The following is a 19,194-nucleotide window of genomic DNA, read 5'->3' on the forward strand; positions in this document are numbered from 1 at the left end:
ATTTTTGGGTAAAAAAAGTAAATTTTTAATTGTTATGACTGCATTTATAGTTCTTATAGGGAAGGTGTCACATCAACAAAGATTTGTTAGATGCCTTTAAGTTTCTTTTGTATCTCGAACTAGCTAGCGGTTGTCCGCACTTTAGATCCAAAGGGTGAAAACCCAGGCACCGAAATACCAACTTAAGTTTTACCGTTGTCTTGTTTTTTCGTTGTTTCGTTTTTTGTTCAAATTGTTTCACGAACTAAATACAAAAAGGAAACAATAGAAGGTCAGTCCTAGTCGTGATTGGTTTCAAAGAGATTATACAATCTGAACCATAGGATCTTCTTATAAAGTGCCTCTTATAAATGATCTTATAGTTACTGCATCTAACTCGACGTTAGGAACGACGTTGCCTGTATCTCTGGGAATTTTTATCGCCACGTCTAAATCACAGGACGTACCTTGCACTGTTCCAAAATAATGATTATACTCCCAAAAGTCTTTTAATGAACCTTTGTCCCCTAATCAGTTTTATAAAGGTGAATTTGCTAAATAAAAAGTTGAGCACACCAACCATAATCAGAAAGCTAACACTTCAGTAGCTTTAGCTCAGAGACTAACCAGCAAAAATGTTATGCATTATAGACAAAAAGAAAGCCATATTTAAGTGACATTCTATTTATTACAGATCTTAGTGGATTTTTTCCGTATTCACTTTACACCTAAGAGAAAGGAAAACTGATAAAATTTATGTGTTTGGCTATGAGCAGCTCTATTTCAACTATAGCTCCTGATGAATTTAATATAAAAGTAAAATTTTCAAAGGGAATCGGATAATTGAGGGTATTAATTTTAATTTTTATGGGATTAAAGCAGGATTTCTTATTTAAGTAATAATTTACCAAAATTCTTTGTTTTCTAGAACTTTCTTTTACTAAAAATCTAGTCTGCACACAATATTCCTTAAGTTATCTAGGGGAAACATTGGCAGGTTACGTAGACTAGATGAATTTAAGCTTATATTTTTTGACAATTTTTTTTCTTCTTTGTTTTTTTGCCTTACAAGTCTTATCTCAGACATGGCTGGAGTATTTTAGGGCATTTAACTGTTTAGAATGTTTAACATGTTTATAAGTGTTCATTTGGGCTTACGGCAAATATTGAGATCAGGTCCCTTTTACTATCTTAGAAAGTAGGAGAGCTAGGAAACATAATTTTCAGGAATGGATCAAGAGCCACATTATGTCCAAAAAGGTGAAAATGTCAGTGATGCCCGTTGATGACAATGATTTTTTGACACTTAGGCTTGTTTTCATTCTGGTCACTTCCCCTATCCTTTGCTTTGAAATCAAATCGTCTTGCTGGGAACTCTATTGTGTAGATATTATTACTCAATTGATGAAATTGAAATACGAAAAGCTGCAAAAAATTACTTTGATTTTCTAGAAAATCTAGAACATGCTGGAATAATTAATCAACTTCTTCAGGCAATTAATTGACGAAATATTGTAGCCTGTTCTTTGTCTTTCCGGTGATCGCCTCTAGAGAATGTTCTTAAGTGGTCGACGTCTATCATCTCTACGACGTTTCCGAGATATTTTCATCTTTTGGTTCGTATCTTGTTAATGACTTGTGGTTGCCCCGTCATTTGATGTATTTTGTGGTTTAAGAGTTGATCTGTGTATTTCTGAAGAGGTTTGACTGCAAACTTAACTTCCAGATCCAGCTTCTGTACATCATAAGGGGATTACATTGCTATCGAATTGTCGAATCTTGTGCCTCTTTTTTTAACGCTAAATATGCCTTGCCTACTGGTGAAGCCACTCACCCAGTCAAATATAACTTTTTATCTCTTTATCTATGTATCATTTACTGTGTTATCCAGCGGTGTAAATTGGACATTGTATGCTATATCCTTGTTATCGCTCTCAATGTTGAGAGGAGGTCCTATGGCAGCTGACTTATTTCTTATAGTACATTTATTTTAAAATCCACCAATTATGCGTTCTCTCTCATGACATTAAAAAATTTCTCCAGTATTGACTCTCTGATCCTATGAGACAGATATCACCCTCAAAATCTGTGTTTGTGGTCTTTTTTTTCATTGTTAATAGACATTCCATTATGTAGACTTTCACGACGTTATTGAATAGTTATATTGAAATAGTCAAACTCTTGACGAGTATTCAATTTAACATTCAAAAAATGAAAACAAACATATCACAAATGAAAATTGGCTGCCGTCCGCTCAATCAGATAATGACAAGAATGGCATTTAAACGTTACTAAAAATGTTATATATATTTTTATAATTGTCCTTTATTTTTTCACAGGAAAAAACAATATGTTTGTTGTTATTCGTTATTTAAAACAGTCAATCAAGGCAATGATTAAGTTTGCAGGAGGGAAAACAGTTCATTAGAATGATTACAATCGTGGCTTTCTATTTAGTTCTGTTATTTTAAAGTGATTATTTTGTTTCGCTACATTTTTTTCTTTTAAATTCATTTCATACAAAAGTATTGGAAGTGGATCTCTAAGTAAAATATAAAAAATGATAATAGTCATTTTTGAAGGAATTAGGTGGTAACGTTGAAGTAGTACTTTAACTTGAGAAGTCAGGGAAATTTTTGCAGTCGATTATTCAATATTTGAAATTAATGAATTGGAAATTCAGAAATATTGATAAAAAATGTAATGTATATTAAACTGATTGAACCAGTCTCTGGATTTTTTAAAAGAATACTTTCTTCAAATAAAATTATTGAAGTCTCTCGCCTTAGACCCAAAGATTAGATTCTTCTTTCCCCTCCAAAGGTGCTGAGGACGCCCGAGAAGCACCTGCAGCCTACTCTGAAACTTGAGATTGAGATGATGTCTTCCCACTTCGGTTGTAATAAGAAATGCGCATTGCGTAGGTTAGTGTTGTACTTCCGGCATTGTATTTTTGGGACTTACTCTGCAACGAGGTCTTTGGGTAACCTGAAGAATGTTGATTTGGGGATTCTGGAATCGCTCACGAGTACTACATGCCCAAGGTAAATGCATCTTCATTTGATATGGTCTCAATGATTGATTGCTGGTCCATTTCTGCTTTTGCTTTATCGGTCGCTATCTTTTCTGTCCATAGGTTGCGAAGTAGTTTAACAAAGGCATGTTTCTTCAAAATATAGGATTCTTATCCCTTGCTCTTAACTGATATGCCATAATTCTCATTCATAGAGTTTATGTTGTAGGCATGCACAATTTTGCTGTTGAACAGACAAAACTGTGGCTGGAGAGAGAATTTCTTCAATCTCCAAATATGTTTTAGCGTTTGAAAGTGCTGCTTGCCTGTTGCTCTTAACTGCTTTGGCTGTAGATCCATTTTTCTAAATCGTACCGCAAGTATATTTGAGATAGGCTGCATGTCTCTTGACCGTTTGGGGGGGGGGGGGAGTGGGGGGCCGGTTTATTCGCAAAAAATAGAAAAAATGAAGTATTTTTAACTTATGAGCGGGTGATTGGATCTTAATGAAAGTTGATGTTTGGAATGATATTGTGTCTCAGAGCTCTTATTTTAAATCCAAACCGGATCTGATGACATGGGGGGGAGTTGGAGGGGGAAAACCTAAAGTCCCGGCTTTGCTACTTTAGGCACTTCCAGGTAAGCTAGGACGATGAAATTTGGCAAGCATATCAGGGACCGGACCAGATTAAATTAGAAATAGTCGTTTTCCCGATTTGACCATCTGGGGGGAGGGAGTGGGGGCCGGTTAATTCGGAAAAAATTGAAAAAATGAAGTATTTTTAACTTATGAGCGGGTGATTGGATCGTAATGAAATTTGATGTTTGGAACGATATTGTGTGTCAGAGCTCTTATTTTAAATCCCGACCGGATCTGATGACATTGGGGGGAGTTGGAGGTGGGTATTTCTGAAAAATTAAAAAAAATAGGTATTTTCAACTTACGAACGGGTGATCGGATCTCATTGAAATTTGATATTTAGAAGGATATCGTGGCTCAGAGCTCTTATTTTAAACGTAACCGGATCTGGTGACATTGGGGGGAGTTGGGAGGGGGAAACCTAAAACTTGGAAAACACTTAGAGTGGAGGGATCGGGATGAAACTTGGTGAAAAAAAAACACGAGTCCTAGATACATGATTGACATAACCAGAACGGATTCGCTCTCTTTGGGGTAGTTGGGGGGGGGGGGGTTAATTCTTAAAAATTAGAAAAAATGAGGTATTTTTAACTTACGAACGGGTGATTGAATCTCCATGAAATTTGATATTTAGAAGTATATCGTGTCTCAAAGCTCTTATTTTAAATCCTGACCGGATCTGGTGACATTGGGGGAAGTTTGGGGTGGGGAAACCTAAAATGATGGAAAACGCTTAGATTGGAGGGATTGGGATGAAACTTGGTTGGAAAAATAAGTAGAGGTCTTGCATACGTGATTTACATAATTGGAACGGATCCGATCAATTGCGGGGGGGGGGGGGTAATTTTGAAAAATAAGAAAAAATTACGTATTTTTAACTTACGAAGGAGTGATCGGATCTTCATGAAACTTCATATTTAGAAGGACCTCGTAACTCAGATATCCTATTTTAAATCTCAATCGGATCAAGCGTAATTGGGGGGGGGGGACAGTTGGGGAGACCGGAAATCTTAGAAAATACTTAAAGCGGTGAGATCAGGATGAAACTGGATGGGAAGAATAGAAACCTGTCTAAGATACGTGACTGACATAATTGGACCGGATCTGCTCTCTTTAGTGGAATTGGGGGGGGGGGGGGTAATTTTGAAAATTGAGGTATTTGTAACTTACGGAAGGGTGACCAGATCTTAATGAAATTTGATATTTAGAAGGATCTTGTGCTTTAAAGTTCTAATTTCAAATTCCGGCCAGATCCTGTGACATTCGGGGGAGTTGGAGGGGGAAACCGGAATTCTTGGAAGACATGAAAATTGGGGTATTTATATCTTACGAATAGATGATCGGATCTTGATGAAATTTGATTTTTAGAAGGAATTCATGTCTCAGAGCTCTTATTTCAAATCCCGACCAGATCTTTTGACATTGGGGGGAGTTGGAGGGGGAAATCTTGGAAAAACACTTGGATTGGAGGAATCGGGATGAAGCTTGGTCGATAGAATAAACAAATATCCTTGATACGTGATTGACAGAATCGTACTGGATTCGCTCTCTTTGGGGGGAGGGGTTCAGTGATTTGGCGAGTTCGGTGCTTCTGGACGTGCTAGGGTGATGAAAAATTGTAGGCGTGTCAGGGAGCTGCACAATTTGCCTTGATAAAGTCGTTTTCCCAGATTCGACCATCTGGGGGGCAAAAGGGAGAGGAAAAATTAGAAAAAATTAGGTATTTATAACTTACGAGTGGGTGATCGGATCTTAATGAATTTTGATATTTAGAAGGACTTTGTGACTCAGAGCTCTTATTTTAAATCTTGACCGGCATTAAGCCTCTTATTTTCCTTTTTAAATCAATCTATTGATTCATTTGTTAGAGCTCATACCGTATGATCTCTTGGCTCTTAGCTCTTCTCGCCTCGTCACAAGTGCCATATGAGCTCTTAGCTCTTGTTAAGGATAGCCAATGCATGAGTGATCACTTAGACATAATTCACACAAGTCAATGCTTCTTCACACGAAGACAATGACAGCCGCGAACGCTTGTGTTGATAAAAACACTCCTTCGTTTGCTCCATATGATATTGCGAGTGAGCGAAATGTCTGCTGTCTTGACGCAACTAATTGCATCTTTATGCATTGTCATCTTGGGATTTGCTATAATGTCTAGGATTCCATAGTGGTGCAGAAGTTCCAAGATGGTTGGTCATCTAAAATTGTGATTTTTTTTACTGCTGCTTCACTAGTGTCCTCATTAAAATAATAAAGAAGAAAAGATTTGTGTCATTGTAAAATATAGTGGGGATATATTCAGTTTGATATATATATAGCTCACATAGGAGGTAGGGGTAAAGCGAAGCAATTCGCTTTTACAAATTCGATAAGTAGGTTTTCATAGTTTTTCTAAATTAGTGTATGGGATTTTTGGCGTTTCGTTCAAAAACCTCTCTGTTCTTAAGGTTTACCCAAGATAATTTGTGCTGGTGGTTTGAGAAGAAAAGAAAGTAGGTTGACACTCAGCTTGTCGTTGGTTTTTTTAGCTTTACCCTCCTTAAACAGTCTTATAAGAACACAGTGGTGCCCATTTACAAGTACCATATCCGTCAAATAGATTACTCTGAGAATATCTTTCCAATGGTGATGTTTTTAGCCAATAAACCCTTTAGAATTTATGGTGTAGTGCGCTCATCTACTGATGATCTGCCATTCTTCAGCTTCTTTACGGCCTTCAGTCGGTGGCTTGATGCTAATATCAAGTGGAATCTTTGACCTTTTCGGGATTTGAACTGTCTCAGCCTGGGATGGTCTATTCATGATTTTGTTAGAGTGCCTTTATTCTTCTCAGATACTGTCATCCTCATGCCAGTTTCATCTTTTGTTGGGCCTCCGATGACTTTTTTTTACTGTCTTATTCAGGGTGGTTTAGCAACTTCTTCAAATTTCGCTGTTTCAGCTTTTTGAAAGTGGCGTTTATCTTCCGGTGTGAGCTTTTAACAAAGTAATCGATCGATCTATAGCTTTCATTTTTGTAAATTAGGTGTACCTCTTGGCACACACGGAGGAGTAATTCACTTATTCTGTTTTCTTCTATGGTTTTCTAGATGCGGTCGTTTTCCTATGATCTTTTCTCTGCTCACTAGTTATTTTTTCTTATTCGTTATTAAAGTTATTTATATTCTCATCATCTCTTGGTCACACTGGTCATTGATATAAAATTCTCGTCGCTCAGTTCAGTTGGGAGCTTGTGTCTACTTAGTTGATCCTGGTCTGAATCATATTCGGGATTGGAATTAATGTCTTTTTCTCGTTTCACCTCAATTTTTAGAGAGAATTTAGGTAGAGGCAAGCCATTGCCATATCCAACTTCAGCGTCGCTCAGATTGCAGTATCTTATCATTTCAGTATACTATCTTTGTAGACTAACAGTATCTTAGTAATCTTGACACCTAAAGTATCGTCTTATCCCAATATTATAAAAAGAAATTTCTATGAAACGCCTTCGTGTTGATATTCAAGGTAGTAAAGATTCAAGTAGACTTGTGTATGGTAGACAAAAGTTAGGACATATATTGATCGTAATTAGTTTACCTGGACTAATCCTAAACCACACACTTCTAGCGTTAGTTTCCCAGGGAACTCACTAAACAATCTAAAGTGTTAAAATTCACACAAACTTTGATGAGTTGGTAACTTCGGCAAAGGATACTTTTCACAAGAAACGTCAAGCCACTGCTCCTTACAGAGGAGATGCTGGAAGCTTCCAATAATTTTGAAACGTGGAATCCACTAGGCCCTGAACTTTAACAGTTCATGGTACACATTTTTTGAGACAAATCTACTTGAATAGAGATATGTGTCAACTGAATTTAAGTAAATCCAATTTATCGAATGGTAAATATATACAACCGTGTAACTTATGAAATTTTTAGGCTTGGAATGGACACCCGTATCAACAAATTCGTTCGGTCTATCTTGCTCAAGCGTATTCTCTCCATAAGTTTCAAGTGGACCTGGGCTGTTCTGTACTAGAGTTGAAAAAGGACCTGACACATCTGAAAATCATCGTTCTTATGCCCTGTTGACCCAAGGTGCTTCTCCAATAAGTTTCAAGTTGATCGCTAATGAAACTGACATACAGTTTTAATGAAAATTTGGCAATGGAAGGGAAGAGGTCAGATGGATGCGGACCCACTGGGTGCCTTAAGTTGCGCGGATTGATAATTTTGTTTACTTTTTCAGTCTAAACAAGAGGTAAAGTTCCTTGTTTTCAGCTAAAATGTCGGGCTGGGAGAGGCAGAGGAGCTAGAGGGCTATGGAATCACTTTGCAACCAATAGTTGTTGAAAAAAATCCAATTTTTCAATTGGATTCAATTCATTGTATGTTTTCAATATAGCTAAGGGTCTACCTGCATACTTTTCGGCTGAAATTTGGTAATTTGGAAAGAACAAGTGCTTGGATTTAGTTGATTTTTACAGCGAGTCAGGACCTGTCTTGTTTTTTGAAGCCAACCGGATTTTAATTCATCTTTGTGCAAAACCAAGATCATACTTTCTTTTTCCTTTGCATTAGGGCTTGTCTCGTTTTTATACCAAACCAATACTTAGCTTGTTTTGCATTAAATTTGGTTCCAAGTTGTTTTTTTTTCGATACATTTCGCCGTGGGGTAATTCTCTTGGCTCGTCGATAAAAATTTAATATAAAACTGCAAAATACCAAATCCGTTCATACTTATTTTGAGAAAAATGTAAAACTTAGCTTTATTCTCCAATCTTTTATGCTCAAAATCAATCAAAAACCAAGTGTTACTTGATTGATTTTGCAGTAGCAAAATCAGTCAGTATTTAAATCACTATCGGATTTCACGAGCAGTAACCGTTTTCTTCTCACAATTTTGGAACAAGGTTCAGACACATCAGAGGAACAAAGAACTTGTAAAATTGAATTGTGAGCTATGGAATGGCAAAACTTATAAACCCACAATCTAATGCTCACAATTCACAAAAACTAGCAAGGTAGAGCCACTGTCTTGCCCTTGAGCAAGATTGTCAAATTTAAAGTCGACATTTTGAATTCACAGTTCGTATATATATATATATATATATATATATATATATATATATATATATATATATATATATATATATATATATATATATATATATATATATATATATATATATACATATATATATATATATATATTTAATTTAGACTAAGAATTTACTATCAGTTATATCGGATGGAAGGCAAATTATCACCAATAATAGTTTTTATTAGTTTTTTGGGCATAATACATAGCAAAGCTGTCGCAAACAATATTTTTTTTATAACTACGTAAAGTGATGTCTTTTAAATTGGCAAATTTATCCCAATTGAAATCAACTAGCTAGACAAAACTAGAGACATTCTTGTTTTAAGCTAGACTCAGATTTAATTCAAGAAGCCAAGCCTCAGCCCATTGACGAAGTAGATAAAGAATATTCTGTAAAAGGATACGACAGTTTAATTAGGTTGCTCGTCGCACAAGTTTTGAGCGGTGGGCATAGAGTGTTAGTTTACTACTGATAGCAAAGGGCGGATCATTGACAAAGACATCAGACAGATTAGGAACCAATACACTTCCGTCAGGTACTCCGCTCAAAAATCGTTTTGAAGAGTAAGGAATTTGATTATCGCTGCAATCAAATAGGTGAACATGCTGAGATATCAAGTGATTAAAATCAAGGATCGGGAGCAGGAATTTCTTTTCATGCTTGACTGCGTTCAGTTTGATTAAAACTTCTTTAAAAAATTCATCCAGAATCATATCATTAGGCTCCTCTGTATGAAGTATCTTAGCGATGCAGTCATACAATTTAAGAAGATTGGTATAATCTTCTAGAATGAAAACCATGCATCGAGCTTTGCAAGATACTATTGTCTTCAAGATGCTGAATGAATGCAGAATGAGGTATCCTTTTAAGGACCGCGACGTCTGCAGATGTTATGATTATGGTCAAAAACTTTTAACAAGGTTCTTTCAAAAATTCTTAAATATGGACAGTGGTCCAATAAAGTGATACTCTGAATAGATCCAATGGTAAGATGCAAGATCCCTTGGAACCATTACCAGTCTTTGAAATCGGTTCCATCTCAAGCAGTGCACATCTAATACTGGAGGAGGGGGAAACAGTACTGGAGTCGAAAGAAAAGACAGAGGAGAAATATTGGTTGAGAATTCCAACTTTCAGTTAAGCATCAGTATCTAGTATCTAGTTAATCACTGTATATGAAAGACAACTTTAAACATTCTGACATTAAGGGAAACCGATGAAAAAAGTCAATAGACATGAAAGGAAAAGTGTTCAAACGATAGGTGTAAGATTTTTCCGAAAAGTATAGATAACAAGTACTTGTGCGTGTTTTCTGTGGCCAACAGTTTGACGAAAAATTAAAAAATAGGTCATCAGATTCAGATCTGATAAAAAAATTTTGGATTTTTGCGTGCTTAACAATTGAAATGCTTTCCAATTTCCAAAATACAAGCAAATTTTTACTCAACCAAAATCGAATGGTTTTTTCATGGCATCGATCGGTTCTTGCGCGATTCCTTATGCGTATGAACGTCTGAATGGTCTATAACAGGGTTGCCAACTGTTGCACATTTTTGGTTATTGTTGTACTGTAGTATGTACGACACAGGAAACCGCCCTTTTCCATGAAAAGCCAGAAAATGTCACACAAAAGTGCTACCGTTTCTTTGTTTATTAGAAAACTGACTTTAATATGTGAAAGAAAAAATAAATTGCCAACAGTGACCTTTTTGTGTTCATAGCGTGACTAGTATATAGTGTCACATCTATTTTGTTGACGTTATGCCAGTTCAAGCAGTTTGGTCAACTGATAAAGAATAAAAAATCCTCGCCGCGAACATAAAATGCTCAATGTTTTAAAGTGAGATTTACTAGTTCGCAATGAATTTGATCCTATTTAATTTTTTTTTAAATCACGGAACGAAGTAAGAGCCAAAAAAAGAAGAGAAACTAGAAAGATTAGTAAATCTTTTTAAACGTCAAAATCAAAATTCTAGTTGACTGCAAGTGCTAGTGTCACGTGTTAGCTAGGTCAGCCGTAATAATTAGGTAGTAACTTTAGCCGTTAACTTTAAGCATTACGCATTAATCAAGGTTATGGAGAGTGGTATTCTTTTTACTAGGCTAACATACCAACAAGGAGGTGACAGTTTTGGTATATATACAGTTTTCAATATAAATTAGCTAGAATGAAATTGAGTACATCATCTTGATGCTGCTTTTTATGCTCTTTCTTAATTCAATAATGTTGCTTCGAGCAAATTACAGTTAAAGCCCATGAAGGGACTTAGAAGGTTCAAATAGTGCAAGGTAATCAAAAGTCTAAAAATAAATTTCTAAAAAAACCTTGGGAAAAAATATTTCCGTTTCGGTAAATTTTTAGTTTCCAAGAGAATTTGGCAAAGTTGAAATTGAATACATCACTCAATATCTTTTTTTATTATCAAACAGTTCGTGGTAACGAACTGTAAGTAAGGAGCGACGCAGCCCAATAGTAGCTGAAACTCTAAAAAACGGTGTTTGATATCAATAGATATATCAAAAGAGTTGGCTTATTACGCTGATTCGAAATATATAAGATTCATTAAACTCAATATTACCCACCAAATCCTACAAGTTTGAGAAATTTTACATAATTTTCAAAAAATGGGGAAAAATACCCCTGAAAGCTAAAGAACATCGTGTTTATTTGTATTTTGCTATTTTTTTTCTAGGGGTGATGGAATCGAAAAATTGGTCCTATACCGTCGGGAGAGGGATCATTTGAACGAAAATTAAAAGTTGTATTGCCCTTTTTAAGTGACCAAAAAGACTGGAGAGTAGCTATCCCCCTCCCATACCTGTTTTTCTGTGAAATCTTCTGATCAAAATTTGAGATAGTGATTTTGTTCAGCATAGTTGAAAGGTCCAAAAATTATATCTTTGGAGATAACAAGACCCCCACAGCCCCTGGGAGAAGGTCCTCAAGTTATAAAGTTTGCCCATTGTTGACACATAGTATTTGTTATTGGGAAGTTTGCATACATTTTTCGGGTAGGGGAGGGGTGGTGAACTCTGCTGGGGAGATTTTATATGAAGAGAGAGAATTCCAGGAATTGAGCTTTTCAGATCATATATTACACTGGGGGCATATGCCAGAATTCCTGTATGAAATTTTTTATTTGCCTTACCTTCTCTTCGCCGACTCAATATTCCGTGTGGAGAAATTGAGGGTAATTGTTCTGGGTAAATATCCACAGGTATTGAATTTTCTAAATAATCTTTATGTGTGTGGGGGGGACATTTGTCCATGGATACGGAGTCAGAGTTCTCAGCATTATAAAAAAAAAAACATCAAAATTAAATTTAGAAAAAAACAGGTTTTTCAACTAGAAGCAAGGAGAAACATTAAACCTTAAAATGAACATAAATAATTACGTATACGAAGGGGTTACCCCCGCCTCATCACCTCCCTCTTAACGCTTATGTCTGAATTTTGTCTTAATACATTAATAATGACTCCTGAAAGACAAGAGTCGTTTAATAAGAACAATAACAAGATTTTTTTAAATATTAAAACTTTAGTATTAAGAGCGAGGTATTGAGGGGAGCACGACTCTCTTGTTATACCGGAAAGGGATGTAAATTTTGAGATTTGCCTGTATTGTTTACAAATAGTATTTGTCTTTCAAATGCACTGTAGATCGGGGTATCGCTAGTTCAAACGTTGTTGTTCCCCAATTTTAGTCGGAAGTGAAGTCAAAAGCTATGACTATGACAGTGAGTTTTAACATAAAATAATTAAAATTTTTGTCAAAAAGTCCCAAAAACAGTTTATCAAAGAGTTATATGTATTTTTGTGTTATTTGAAAAAAAAATATGAGAAATTAAATAATAACAAGTTTTTTGATTTTTTTTTTAAATATTTGATCCAAAAGTTCAGTTCCCGGAATGTCCCGGTATATGAAATGGGCTGTCTCGTACTCAATGCTTCACTCTCATCGATTTTGACCCTTAAAAGGAAACTATGAATCCAAATTTCCAATAGAATGTACCGCATCCAAAGTTTGCACGATATACAACCACCTTTTGTAGGAGAACCTATAGCTTTTTGCCCTTCCCTTTCAGGGCTGTGAAGGGGGAGGGTGGTCATCTCCAAAAAAATAATTAACGAATCTATAAAATATGCTTAAAAAATAGCTGTCTCAGAAGTTTGATTTGTTGTGTTTGGGGAAATAATGGGCGTGGAAGGGTGAGGGGTTTATCGCCCTCTAGTCACTTTCGACTGTTAAAAACGGCATTATAACTCCAGATTTCCAGTCCAACGAGCTTTCTCCGAGCTTCACGACCACGCTTTCCATCAAAACCTTATATGCCCCTTGTAGCATAACTTATAGCCATTTCCTAAAGGGGTATGGGGGGAGGAATGTCATCTTCAAATGCATACATACTGGACCTTTCAACTTCACTGAAAAATGGCTATCTCAAACTGTTGATTGGATGTATTTGGGGAAATGATGAGCGTGTAGGCTGGATGCCCTCCAATACTTTTGACTATTAAAACGGGCATTGGAACTTGTAATTTCAAATCGAACGAGTCACTTTCGATGCTTCGACGACAATTTCTTCTTCAAGAAGTGCCCTGGTCTAAAAAAATTACATTTTGGTCACACCGCTCTTTATTTAAGCAGTGCTAATACGCTGCCTGTGATCAAAACAGAAAAAAATCTTATCAGAGAAAAAAAAAGGTAAATTTTTCACCTTTTTGTTTGAACTAGTGATTTTTCTTATCTGCTTAACATACGATCTGTTTAATATATGATGTAGTATGTGATGTTTAAAAAATAATGAGTTGAATTTAATTTCAGAGTTTCAAGAACTCTGATCACAGGAATCAGTGAACAAATAAATCAGGCTTGCACTTTTTGTCTCAGGTTCATGCGACAAAACACCACTGTGTCGCACTTTTTAGGTAGAAAACGCCTTTCGGTACTATTTGTTGCAAATTGATAACATTGTCAGCCCCAACGCTGCTGTTTAAGGCAAGAACATTCAAAATAATAAAACGTTGCATACTGGAAATGGCCCTTGTTTCGGGATTTATCGAGTTTCTTAACAAGGAAAAGGTGTCATAAGGCTCTGAATTAGAAAATTATTTCTAGCTTAAGTTAATAGTTTTTAGTTAGATTATTAAAACCAGCGAAAAAGAATTTTCTCTCCATATTAGAATCAAAGGAGTGTTTAATCTCCCATGTCCAACCCTTCTATAGACTCTTATGATTTCTGGAGAGGCAGCAGAAATTTCAGGTAAAATAGGATTCAGAAAAATAGATCATGATTTCAGGAAACTTCTTAGTTCTATAGCATGAGATACCCAGTAGCATAGTTGGTCAGCTATTTGTTGCAAATTGATAACATCGTCAGTCCTCAATGCTGCTGTCTAAGGCAAGGACATTCAAAATAATAAAACGTTGCATACTGGAAATGACCCTTGTTTTGGGATTTATTGAGTTTCTTAACAAGGAAAAGGTGTCATAAGGCTCTGAATTAGAAAATTATTTCTAGCTTAAGTTAATAATTTTTAGTTAGACTATTAAAACCAACGAAAAAGAATTTTCTCTCCATATTAGAATCAAAGAAGGAGTGTTTAATCTCCCATGTCCATATCTTCCCCTTCTATAGACTCTTATGATTTCTGGAGATGCAGCAGAAATTTCAGGTAAAATAGGATTCAGAAAGATAGATCAGAATTTCAGGAAACTTCTTAGTTCTATAGCATGAGATACCCAGTAGCATAGTTGGTCAGCTAACCCACTCTTTAAGTTCAAAATCATTACAAAATCTCCATCATAGGTTACCACCTAGAATTTGGATTGTTTTACCATTAGATATTTGAAAATGTTTTCAACAAGTATGATTAGCTTGAACAATTTAACCATACACAACACACAATTTCAAACATACTAAGAGACCATATTGGAGCCTAATCTTGGCCAAATGTTTTAAGCTTGAGCTTAATCAATGCTGTCTAAACTTTGAAAAAGATCATAAAGTTTAAAGCAATATATAAGACCAAAAATCAAGTAGGCTATAGGATAGTTACTTATGGCTGTACAAATAAAAAAAAACTTGTCAAAATCAGAAACAGTCCAGAACATGACACTCCAACTGGCTCTTGGCTTATATCCACATGCTTCTAGTTATAATACCAGGAAACTAGCAGGAGTTGTTACTATAAGCAAGAGAATAGCCAAAGCCACTGTTAAAATATTGTACTGGGATTCAAGCCTGTGGGGAGTGGCACCCTATTTTCACTCTTTCATGGGAACACAATAAAATTTTGGTAAAATTCAGGTGTATTCTTTTAAGTTTCCTCCTCCATGGAAGTTTTTCTTACCAAATGTCAGCCTAAAGCTTAGGCTATACAAGACAAAAGGAGAATATCCCAACAGTGCCAGAAGAAAATTTTAAGAAATTCTAGTTTAGTGACTTCTTGCTATCTTGGAAACAGGTTAGGTTAGGAAAATGAAACTTTCAGGGATGGGTCTACAGGCTAAAGCGTATCCTGGGAAGTTATTTTGAAGTACCCAGCCTCCACTCCTTCTCCCTCTAGAGGGCCCAAAAAATTTGCCTACATGACAGGTTTATTACCTATTGAAATTTTGACAAAACAACATTTTACTTTAATTTTCAGTTACCAGCTGCTTTTCCACTGCCTTTAGTTCTGAAAATGCAATTCCTGTTATTTGAACAAGTTCTGAGCCACATCAATGTTTTTTTCAAATAAAAAATGAACAAAAATTTTTAATTTCCAATCAAATGACCCCTCTCTGAAGTTTATGTAAGCATCCCTTTCATAGGAACCATATATGCCCCCAGGGCATAATTTACAACACCTGCCCCCAGGGGTTGTTTTGACCCTGGAGTTTTTGATATATGATCTTTGTACTATTTGGAACAAAATGGTTATCTCAAAATTTTTATCTGGTTATTTGGGTGGAAAACAACATAAGGGGGGGGGGGAGGCTGGTTGCCTTTCAGTCTCTTTTGACTCTTTAAAAGTGAACTAGAACTTTAAATTTACAATCAAATAAACCCAATCTAATGGTTTTTACAAGTATTCCTTCTATAAGAAACATATATGCCCCCTGGGTATAACTTATAATGCCTGTCCCCTGGCCCTGGGGGTTTGTGTTGACTCCAGAGTTTTTGTTATGTAATCTTTGAACTATTTTTAGAAAATCACTATCTCAAAATTTTTATTCAATGTATTTGGGGAAGAAAAGGGTGTGGGGGGCTAGTTGTCCTCTGATCTCCTTTGACTCTTAAAAGTGAACTAGAACTTTCAATTTCCAATCAAATGAGCCCTCATGCCCTCATGGTTTAACTTACAATGCCTGCCCTCGGCTCTGGTGGGTTTTATTGACCCTGGAGTTTTTATTATCTAATGTTTGAACTTACTATCTAAAAATTTTTATTGGATGGGTTTGGAGAAAAAAGGACTTGGAGAGGGACTAGTCACCCTCTGATCTCTTCTGACTCTTAAAAAGTATACTAGAACCTTCAAATTCCAATCAAATGAGACTCCTGAAGTTTATACAAGTATCCCTTCTATATGAACAACATATACCCCAAGGTATAACTTAAAACGCCTGCCCCTTGGCCTTGGGGGGCTGTTAACCCCAGAGTTTTTGTTATATGATCTTCAAATTATTTTTTAACAAAATGGCCATCTCAAAATTTTTATTGGATGTATTTGGGGAAAAAAGGGCATGAGTGAGGCTAGTTGCCCTCTGATCTCCTTTGATTCTTAAAAAGGGAACTAGAACTTTCAATTTCCAGTCAAATGAGCCTTCTCTAAAGTTTATGCAAGCATCTCTCCTGGTAGAACCCCATATGCCCCCAGGGAATAACTTACAATGCCTTGCCCTGGGCCTTGGGGGGTTATGTCAACCCTCTAGTTTTTATTATCTGATGTTTGAACTATTTTTAACAAAATCAATATTTCAAATTTTTTATCAGATGTATTAGGGGAAAAAAGGGCGTTGGGGGGGGGGGGAGACAAGTTGCCCTCTGATTTCTTTTGACTCTTAAAAAGTGAACTAGAACTTTCAATTTCCAATCAAATGAGCCCTCTCTGAAGTTTATATGAGCATCCCTTCTAATTGCCCTGTGATCTGTTTTAACTCTCAAAAAGTGAACCAGAATTTTCAGTTTCTGATTAAATGAACCCTCTCTGAGGTTTATACAAGCATCCCTTCCATAGGAACCATATATGCCCCCAGGGCATAACTTACAAAACCTGCTCCCTGGGGGGTTGTTTAGATCCCGAAGTTTTGGTATATGATCTTTGGACTATTTGGAACAAAATGGTTATCTCAAAATTTTTATTGGATCACTTGGGGAAAAAAGGGCATGGGCTGGCTGTCCTGTGATTTGTTTTAACTTTTAAAAAGGGAACTAGAATTTTCAATTTCCAATCAAATGACCCACCTATGAAGTTTATGTGACGACCCCTTCATGTGAAGTGCCTATGGGAAAAAAACAACAACATTGGAGCCATATGGCCTTTACTATAGGCAATCCTATAGCATTTTCTTTGATTATAGTCAGCCAATCCCAACTGGCCTAGTCCTAATCCTAAGCCAATCACAACTAGCTAACCCTATGCACATGATTTCCAAGACTAGGAGCCTGCTGTCTGTATATAGGAAAAATAATTTTTAATCAGAACATCTGGTCAAGATTAGACAATGGCCAGGTAGTGGGGGTCTTATGCTATTCTGAATTTAGATGGGTTGACCCTCTTGTCAAAGTCCAAGGCACCACATGCTAGATAGTCATAGGAATGCACATCAACTCTTATAGCAAGTTAAAAAGACTGTCGAGTTGTTGACCAATTTCTACTTGTTAAAAATATTTTACTCAGGCTGCCAATCTTAACTAGGCTAACCAAAGAAGAGGAGGGAACATGGACTAAGCTAGATTTTTTCTTGGTTTATGCCATTGGGGACAAAGAGGAGTTCAGAATAATTTCTCAAATATTTGACTGTTTGAGATTTTATAAGATAATTTACAATGTAACATTCCAATTTGGGGGTTTTTCCCTATCTTGGAAAGTAGTTTAGTTAGGCGAATAAAACTCTCAGGAATGGTATCCAGAGACTTAAGGATCTCCTGGAAAGATATTTTGAAATACCCAACTCCTTCTAGAAGGCACAGACCCTTGATAACTTAAAAATAATTTGTATCATAAATATAGAACCATGGAAATAAATCTTCTACTCAAATAAGGCACAATAAAGGTGGTTTGAGCCTCTTACCTTTGTTCAATCCCAATTTATAAGGTTAAAAAGATATGTAAATCTCTTTGTTAATTTTAGGAGAAAACCCTTGGAATGGCTTAAAGTTCTACTAAAATAGCAAAAATACATTTTCAGTTCTAAAGCCACTGAAAAAGAGATTAAGAAAAATTAAAATTAAGGTAAAATGTTTTTTTTCAGAACTCAGACATGTCCTGTAGGCTGTACTGAGCTCTAGAAATTTGAAAAGGATAGACATAATAGCTTCCCAGTGCCTCCTCAAAGCATATTTTTTGTCTTTCTGGTATTTTTCTTCTTTTTTTTTTCACCTAACTTAATTGCTTTTCAATATGGCAAGAATCCTCTAAACTAGAAGTTTACCATGAATGATGCAACCAGTTTTGTATAGAACACTTCAATTTGAAATTGATTAACAAGCTACTGTTTGTTTTTATTATTATTATCATTTCTTTCCAATGATGATAAACAAGGTGTTCCCCCTTATTTTTTAAAGTAAGACAAATTTTCTCAGGCTTGTAACTTTTGAGGGATAAGACTAAACTTGATGAAACTTATATATTTAAAATCAGCATTAAAATGCAATTCTTTTGGTTTAACTATTGGTAGAAAAATTTTCTTTTTAAGAATCTTGGTTACTATTGAGTTGGGTCGCTCCTTACTACAGTTACCACAAATTGTTTGAACAATCGATCAGACTTGGTAATCTTACCAAATAGGGTTTTTTGGAGCTTTGAAAAGAATTGCTGAGATTTTTGGTAACAAGCAAAGTAATATTGAAGGGGTAGTGCATTTCTCATCTTAGTTTCCTATTTTATATATATATATATATATATATATATATATATATATATATATATATATATATATATATATATATATATATATATATATATATATATATATATATATGTAGCAGAGAAGAGTTGAAATTCTGTGCTAAAGGTCACCCTTCAAGGCCTACTAAGGAGCCTTTGGAGTGGTACCTAGGAGGTTCTAGGAAGCCTTGAAAATAGTGGCCATCCACACTTTGCCCTTTCTTTAGAATTCTATCAGGTTCTGGACCTTTTATGGGGAAGGAGCCTATCCCTTTCTACTGGGGTTCTGATTTTCGTTATTGTAATTGTATTGTGTTACTTGGACCTATCTCACTTAGATCTCACTTTGAATTTTTTTTTTAAGATAGAGAAACCATCTT

At 35.7% G+C, this 19,194-nt stretch overlaps 1 protein-coding gene across 4 annotated transcripts in view; it reads left to right on the top strand.

Moving 5' to 3' along the window:
• Positions 1-13,726: 13,726 nt before the first annotated feature.
• LOC136034815 (MOB kinase activator-like 3) overlaps positions 13,727-19,194 on the top strand; it is a 41,096-nt gene continuing 35,628 nt past the window's right edge. For 2 of the 4 annotated variants that reach the window (XR_010619250.1, XM_065716248.1), the window contains exon 1: positions 13,727-13,802. Coding sequence is in view for 3 of the 4 variants with exons in the window: in XM_065716248.1 (XP_065572320.1) it covers positions 13,758-13,802 (45 nt within the window). In the remaining variant the exon portion in view is untranslated. Of the gene's footprint in view, positions 13,803-14,128; positions 14,206-19,194 lie in introns of those variants that run through there. The other 2 variants (XM_065716250.1, XM_065716249.1) reach the window with 2 other exon arrangements.

Source organism: Artemia franciscana, chromosome 13, assembly GCF_032884065.1.
Source record: "Artemia franciscana chromosome 13, ASM3288406v1, whole genome shotgun sequence".
NCBI classification, from domain to species: domain Eukaryota; kingdom Metazoa; phylum Arthropoda; class Branchiopoda; order Anostraca; family Artemiidae; genus Artemia; species Artemia franciscana.